General features: G+C 38.3%; 1 protein-coding gene across 1 annotated transcript; it reads left to right on the forward strand.

Moving 5' to 3' along the window:
• LOC139136136 (follistatin-like) lies at positions 1-3,326 on the forward strand. Its single transcript, XM_070703924.1, has 3 exons — positions 1-389; positions 1,656-1,901; positions 2,552-3,326. The coding sequence occupies exons 1-3, from the start codon at positions 254-256 to the stop codon at positions 2,602-2,604; spliced, it is 435 nt and encodes a 144-aa protein (XP_070560025.1). The 5' UTR covers positions 1-253; the 3' UTR covers positions 2,605-3,326.
• Positions 3,327-8,705: the final 5,379 nt, after the last annotated feature.

Below are 8,705 nucleotides of genomic sequence, written 5' to 3' on the forward strand. Positions count from 1 at the left end.
CCGAAATTGACGACAGTAAGAGCAATCAGTGCGTAAATGCTCTCTGCCCTCCTGGTTACAAATCTACTGATCGATGTTCAAGTGATTCTCAGGAACCGAATTGTAGTCCTTGTGACAATGGCACCTACTCGCCGTCGATTGGCCGTTCAACAGTCTGTGCACCGTGCACGACCTGCGGTGGAAACGAAATAGAGATTTTTCCGTGTAGAAAAGTTGGAAATACTATTTGCCATTCTGGATTTTATCGGAATACATGCGTTCCTTTCTCTCTTATTCCACTCGGCGAGGAGATCGGCGCAGAGAGCTAGTAAGGAGAATACTTTACAAAAATGGAGTGTTTGTGAATGGCCTGGCGGATGATCTCTTCTTTGACAAACCGGACAGCATAGGTAGGTTAATAATGTTTTTGTTTACAATGTGACTATTTACACCCATCTCAAGCAAAGCGCATTTCCACCGATTATCACTCGTGTATAAATGTACAAATGTACCTTGTTTGGTAGGGATGTTGTTAATAATATGCCAAATAGACTTCCCATGTATCATAATTTAATCTTTCTCGGCGAAACATATATTGGCCACATCATGCCTCCTAATAGTTGCGCAAAATGGCATTTATGTGAAATTTCATGATTTTCAAAAAAATGCATACGCGTAAAATAGAGACCCCCTCCAAGATCTCCAGCCTCCCCGTGTAACTTTTGCCCAGTCCCTAATTGTTAGGAACACATACACACACGCTCTGGTACTTTCTCACACCAATCAACCCATATTACATCGAACGGCTCAAGCTACTTTGTTCAATGTCCTGAAAGAAACATTAATTTTGTTTTTATAGAGCAGTACAAAGATTATGGTGAGCCGCTTGTTCCAAGGCACCATGTTTAGGATTTAACAACCAATCCACAACTTTTGCAGCATAATTCTTGAGCAGGAAAACCAATGTTTTTAATATGAGAGTATGGCAGCGGTTGATAATCAAAACAACTTGTATTGTTCCGTTTTAGTGACTTTAGAGGGAAGTCATCATGTTTCCAAACCTTTTTATGTCATCGCTGCATTTCTGTTTTACAAGATGGCGTATTGGGAAATATGTCAAACAGCGCCCTCCTGCTTTGGAAGAGAAACAAACAAACAAGCACACAGAGACACAGACATAGGGACGCACACACATATCAAAAAAGATGTGTTCATTCCATAACTGAGGGGATTTCAGTATTAACTGCAAGGCAGGAGGGTTTCCTTTGAAGGCGTTTAAAAAATCTGAGACCGGTTTTTGGATTCTCCCTCTCAGAAATTGTTTGTAACTGCTGCCTGATATCCTGAAAGAAACAACGATCCTTTTTGACATAGTCATAAATGACAAGGAATAATGCTGTTAAACAAAAGCTTTATAACAGCACTCTAATCAGACTCCTGTGTTTACATCAAAACAAATTTTAATTGTAGAGCCTAGGATTATGCATGATACCATCTTTAAGTAAACTGAACGGGAAATTTCAAGTAACTATATCATGATGAGTAAATTATACTTTAAGCGATTGATGTTTTATACCACGAACAACTTTTTTGGCGCATTTTAATTTATTACGGGGACGGCTGAATGCTCGATACATACTCTTCCTCATACCATCGATATAATTATCACTTTGCAGATGTTCCAAATCCATTGAATATCGACGGTCAGCCATGTAAGTACATTCACTGCTCATTTGGAGAAAATTGTGTACGTCTCAGGAAAGCTAGAGCGGAAATATGTATATGTGATCAGAGCTGCCCGGCCACAGATAAACCTGTGTGTGGATCGGATGGTATTACTTACAACAATTCTTGCTGGTTAAACTTGACTATGTGTGAATTACAGATAAAGATCGCCATTGCAAAAGGAGGAAAATGTGAAGGTGAGTTAAGGTAGAAGGCACCTCGGGGACAGATATTCGGACTCTCAAACTTTTACAATTCTCTTCTGATATACCACATGTGGGGGTTTATTTTAAAGCTCTTGGTGAAAGAAACTTTTTACCGGCTTAGTTTTTCGAAATTCGAACATTTTTTTTTTTTCCATAGAGTTAACACAGAGATGGCGGCCCATTTTGAATTTCTAATGTCGGTAAATCTTGGGTAATTTTGTTTCTGTAGTACCAAATTTGCATGGTGACCCCCTATGTCTGTCCCCGAGGTGCGTTCTACCTTAAGATATTAAGGGCCTTATTGGTCGTGCATAACCATAGCCTCGCAACATTGAGCAATTCCGAGCTACTACGGACCTGAGCATGTAGTAATATACCCGTGTGTTCAAATTTATTGATGTTCCTTAAAGCACGTGACGTGAGCATTAAGTTTCGCAGAATGAGTTTCAACCACATTACTAAAATGTATACAAAAGTAAATCTTTATTTTTCTAGTAATTGAATAGTTTTCTGAATAATAGCGAGGTAAACAAATGGTTCATCGACATCTTTGTCATTCTTGTCTTTTGAAAATAATTATAGATTATAGATACTGAGTACTCCTCTCATACTAAATGAGTCTCTACATTATTTCTTTGCAGACAGCAATCTCGAAGAACACGTCGCCAAATCATCTGTCAAACGAAGAATCTGACTTCGACGGTATGTAAAAGTATCCATACGAGAAAAGGGTGGTCAATTTCCATACTTTTTCATCGCAGGAAACTCGGACTGGTTCCCAACTAATGCATTATGCAGCATGCACTATGAACAAGGTTTTCCTTATCACCTCTCCCCTGTGGCACCACTTTCAACTCTGAGCCCGCATCATGGAGTTTCAAAATAAAATTTATCGTAGTACTCAGTATAGATAGGGATTGCTATAAACGCCGCGCGAAATACATAAATTTTTTCCTTTGCGCGTTTGTAAAGCAAAGTTGTCTGACAAGATAGAGTACATTTTAAATGTTTAATTTATAGAAACCTTCAAGATAAGTAATATTGGCAATTAAACAACTTCAATGATTGAATTAAAGTACCTAAAACTTGCGCTTATCACTGGACATTGTTGAGATGCGCTTGCGTTTTGCATTAGGTATGTGTTTAATTATAGCTGGCGGGTGATTAGACTTCTTATAGACATACATTGTTTGGTTGATTGGTTTACGATACGGATATAACTTGCCGTCATTCACATGAAATGTCGCATTCAAGAAGTGTGTCATTTTCTGGTTTGTTTCAATAACGATCTTCAGACTAACGTAACAGAGTAGCTTTGTGATTTCTTTTTCCTTCTTTTCTGCCTTGCTGGCCGTGGTATTCTTGAGCACAAGAAGCCCGCCATCCCGCTGTAAGCAGATTTCATGTTTATCATACTTCTTGCAAGTGTACGGAGAAGATATAAAAACCCATCATATTATACATATTTCCAAACCGTCGACGAAACCCAATATAGATCTTAACTATGGCTGTCTATGTGTCTTTGTATTTATGTATCTATCTATTTATCTCCCTCTCTCTCTCTCTCTCTCGTCTCTCTCTCTCTATATATATATATATACATACACACACACCCCCACACACACAAAACACGTACACACACACACACACACACACACACATATATATATATATTATATATATATATATATATATATATATATATATATTATATATATATATATAAAATATCTTTATTAATAATAACAAATATAAATAACCTAAACCGATTCTTAGCTCTACACTATCATTTACATGGTTGGGATGTATCATTATATTTCTATCTATATCAGAAGAGCTATACATTATCAATGCTGACAAAGTTACGCTAATAAAAAAAACGATCTGAGTTGGTTTTCAACATGCAGCCATCGAAAAAATTATTTTGTCAATTGAATACCAAGCAAAAAGCTTGGCAACACGTCGATGTAAACGTCTTGGGTCCTACATTTTGCAATGCAAAATATCCCCACACAACAATGCTTTTAAAACTCTCTCTCCTCTCTCTCTCTCTCTCTCTCTCTCTCTCTCTCTCTCTCTCTCTCTCTCTCTCTCTCTCTCTCTCTCTCTCTCTCTCTCTCTCTCACTTTAGTATGTGTACCTGGTGTGTGCGTGTGTGTGCATGTTTTGTATAAATTGCATGTGTAGCACGAGTAACTTTACAAATACAATCAGCGGATTCTTTTCGTTTGTAGAAAAAGACTTCTTCATGTACGTGTGTACATAATGATTTTCCTTAAACTTTCAAGGGTCTGGTATCATACTGGAGAGGAAGTCGAAGATTTGGAGGATTATGAAGGTGAGATACCCTATCAATAAATACTTGTTATGTCTTGACAAAGGGATGGAAAAGTAGATCAACGATCGTATGTTATTGCCTGCGTGTTTGAAGTCAAAAATATGCAAAATGAATCCACGGTTCGGACCGGAGTCACCTAAGCGCATGCTGCATATTTTAGTGTGGCAACAGGCCGGGTGAACTTGAGTAATGAACAGATTGTTGACCATTTTGATTATAGTATTTATTGTTGATTCGATTAATTCTTTTGAATTATTGTGACAATAGGGCAATCGATCAATGTAACTCCCGCTTTCCAATTACGATGTGATAATGTAATGAGAAGGAGAGTGAGAAATTGCCTTTTTAACAATGAACGATGTTAAACTTATCTGTAGTTAGAGTTTAAAAATCGTGTTTAAGTTTGTGCTATGCAAAATTTAATGCAAAGTTTAGGAGAAACGAGTTTTTGAGGTTTCAGGCTGCAGCGACACTTTCATTTACAGGTAGTTGTTTTTCAAATGAAACAAACTTCAGCTGCACAGAAAATCACGTTTTTATAAAATATCAACGTGCCAAACATGTCTTATGGCAATTAAACACAACCCTTACTGTTTAAAAACAGAACCGCATTTTAAAAAAATGGCCATGTTGGTTTGTAAAGAAGAGATTCAAACGCCGCTGTCAGCAATTTGGATGCCATTTATATATTCAAGACTCATCATACCGAGAACATATCACTGGTGAATACGCGGAGATGATTATCGCATTCAATAAAAGTTTTGCATGGCATAACCAAAAACTATAGACAGATTGTTGCCATGGCTTCGCGTTGTAAAACTTATTCTTTTTATGACATGAAATGTGAAGTTTGATCACAGACGACCCAATAAGTTCTGAGTTTTTCACACTGTTTTCTCTATCATTTTCTCTTCTTTCTTCATGCTCTGAATGATCGGAATAAATAAAATAAATGGTTTATATAACCTAACCTAGCCTCTGTGACTCTTTATTTATTTTACACTCCATTACAAGGACGTATATCTCTCATACACACATGCTGTAATTAATTAGTCAACACAACTAATTATGCTAATCCGTGGACTTATCAGAGGTTGGTCAACATCGGAAAGATAGTGATGTTAATGAAAAAGGGGAAGGTATGAAGATCTTGGGAAACATGTCCCGAGGACGTCCGTAAACCTAGTGGACGCTTATATATTCATGATATGCGCAAACAAACACTGCTCATTATTCAAAAATAAACGGGAAGTTAGATCGAAAGGAACGCTGGAAACGCGCATGCTTTTCGTTGCCAAGCGCCAAATTCTAACATAACTAATTATGGTCCTGCTCCATGTAACAAATGCCACCCAGAAAGTATCGACCGACCAAGCAGAAAAAGATCACCGGAGTGGCCGTTTCATGAGTTTTTCAACAAAATTATATAGATGTATGTTTCACGTCGTCGTTTTCTGGGAGTGTGTATACCAAGTATAATTTACAAACCGCGTCGTGATTCAAGGCACAATGGTGACACATTAGCAACAGCACGCACTGGAGAATTTTTGCCAGCACTGTGAATTTTTTAAACCAGTCATGATCACTTCATTTCTCTGCACTCGCTGTTAAGTCCGTGTCTACCGGTAACATCGTTATTTTCTGTCTCAAAGTACGTACCAGCAACAGGCCTTTGACGTCAAAGTCGGTTGTTTTCTGGTATACGGTAGCAACCAAGCTCATGACTAGAATGACTCTACGGCGTCAAAGAGTTAATCTCGCCGGTTACTTTTTTCGCCTAATAAAAGAGAGTCGGTCGCTACATGGAGCTAGTTTCTAGCTCCATGGTCGCTACTAGTCTAAGGAATTCATCGATTTTCAATCGCGCCTTATGCTGTTAGTGCACAAAATTCCCGAAAGAAGCGGCGCACGGGCTATAAAACTTCGTTTGTACTGTTAGGCTAGCCACAGTCCCTCTAGAGGGACTGTGGGCTAGCTTTGGGTCCATAGCTGTGGTGTTTTCGGACGGGATTTCTGCCTTTTACGGCTGGTTTTGACTTTAACGTCACCACCACAGCCATGGGAACGTCCATGTTCTGCCCGACAGCACGCTTGTCGCAACTTTGTTTGTCGATATTTCGAAAATTTTCCACCCAAATTAAATATTGCCAACACTCATCGACAACATGGTTATTAGGGCCTACCACTACCAGAAATCCGCTCAAAAATCACCAAACTATCGCCGTTTTCTAGCTTTTTCCGACATGACTACTCGCAGACCGTTTCTGGCGTACAAGCGATTGACGAGGCTCAGTGCAGCCCGTCACTAAAGTCACGTCAGCGGTGACCTCGCAACATCGAAACACAAACTGACATCACCGATGATGTCGGCCACTACATTAAGAAGCCTGTGAGAATTTTTAGCAGCACTGTGAATTTTTAAACCAGTCACCGTCATTTCTATTCACTCGCTATTATCTCCATGTCTGCCGTAACATATCGTTATGGAGAAGTTTAGTTACACGTAATTACGTTCCATCATCAGCTGATCGGTGATAACCATACGTCGCGTACGTGTAGAACATACGTTCGGAACGGCAAAAACACCTCTACACATACAAAATGTGGTCACAATTACGTGTAGTATATTTTAGATATTCTTGATTATTTCCTCGAATTTAGACAAGAAACCTTGTAAACTATCATGGAAAACATCTTTGATACCATAATATTTCGTAGAGTTTGCACCAGCGTAAGAAGTACTTGCTATATGATTTCCTTACATGGACGAAATGTTGTTGTCTCATTCCATTGTTATCTGACGCCGCCCCAAAGAGTTCTCCAAACCATATAAAACACTGTATCAAAGAAAATCGGCTGATTTAATTCGAGGATACGAGCTAGAATATTCCTCATATAAAAATTAATGTTTCTTAAAACCATGTTAAAACTTAAACGAATTTCCGATGTTTGTGAGAAAAAATACAGCAAAATTATTATTACGGGCAGACCACCGTCCCTCCACCCACGGACGGTGGGCAGACAAAACCTTAGCAACACCACCCGATTGAGAGAACCACGTACACGAACTTTGACCCTATTCGAAATCAGACTTGTCCCTGGGAAATATGTTTACAAGTTTGCCCACATATAAACAACGTAAAGGTCAAAGGTTTCAACTTCCGACTTCCTGCTTTACGGACGTCCTCATGCCATGAACTGCAGGCAAGGCACTGGCAGGGTTTGCACTGTTCGCGACCATTTAAACGTTTGAAATTAGAGTAGCTGACTCTCCTCGGCCATCGAAATACATTGGCTGCAGTAGATTGTGGATAAATGGTCATGACTGGCCGCAATTTGGTAATTTCTGGACACATTTCAGGAGAGCTTCTTACCTTCCCGTGTTAGTAACATTCCTATCTTTCGCGATGTTGACCAACCCGTAAAATCCCTGATAAGTCCATGGATTAACATAATTAGTTGTGTTGACTAATTAATTACAGCATGTGTGTATGAGAGATATACGTCCTTGTAATGGAGTGTAAAATAAATAAAGAGTCACAGAGGCTAGGTTAGGTTATATAAACCATTTATTTTATTTATTCCGATCATTCAGAGCATGAAGAAAGAAGAGAAAATTATAGAGAAAACAGTGTGAAAAACTCAGAACTTGTTGGGTCGCCTGTGGTTTCATACGTACCTACTATCATCTTTACAAATGTTTACAAAGCTTAGATTAAATCATAGCATTATATTTCCAACAGTAGACAATGATCTCTTTACAGTGAATAAGTATATAAGATCTTTGACCTAACTTTTAAAACGACAATTGTTTTTTCCACGTTACTATTAATTGCTCTCGGCTGATGATACAATGCACTCATCTCCAAACTAAGTCTTAAAGTTCACAATGCTTACCATCTTTGAGGGGTGGCTGCGCTTTGGGTTTGTTTAGCCATAAACAAGAAACCACTACTGTGAGGGTCACGCTTACACATGATTTCTTGTTATTCTTTTAAGTGAACGCAGAACGACCTTGTCAACTTGACAAAATAAAATATGGAGCGCATCACTCTGGTTTTGTTTCCGCTGACAACTTTCTATCTATCATTCAAAATTTCTAAGTGCTATTCATTTCGAAATTTTGACTCAGAATACTATTTCAGACTGAAAATGAAATAAGTTTTTGTTGCATGTCATGCAATACTGTGCGTACATCGTGCAACAATATTGCTTCATTGGTATCTGATGTCATCACTAACCAGCGTATTATTAACACTATGGGAACTATTTTGGGATAATTGGATCTTCATATTTTTAAAATTTCTCAAAAACTTAGGTGCCCTATAGCTGATGTCTCAATATTACAAATTACTGATAAAAACAAGTATGTAACGTAAAAAGAAAAGCAGATTAGCTTACATTTGCAGATTTTAAAGACATTCCTTCACCATCCAATTATCCCAAATTAGTTCCAA

This window comes from Ptychodera flava, chromosome 1, assembly GCF_041260155.1.
Source record: "Ptychodera flava strain L36383 chromosome 1, AS_Pfla_20210202, whole genome shotgun sequence".
Taxonomy (NCBI): Eukaryota; Metazoa; Hemichordata; class Enteropneusta; family Ptychoderidae; genus Ptychodera; species Ptychodera flava.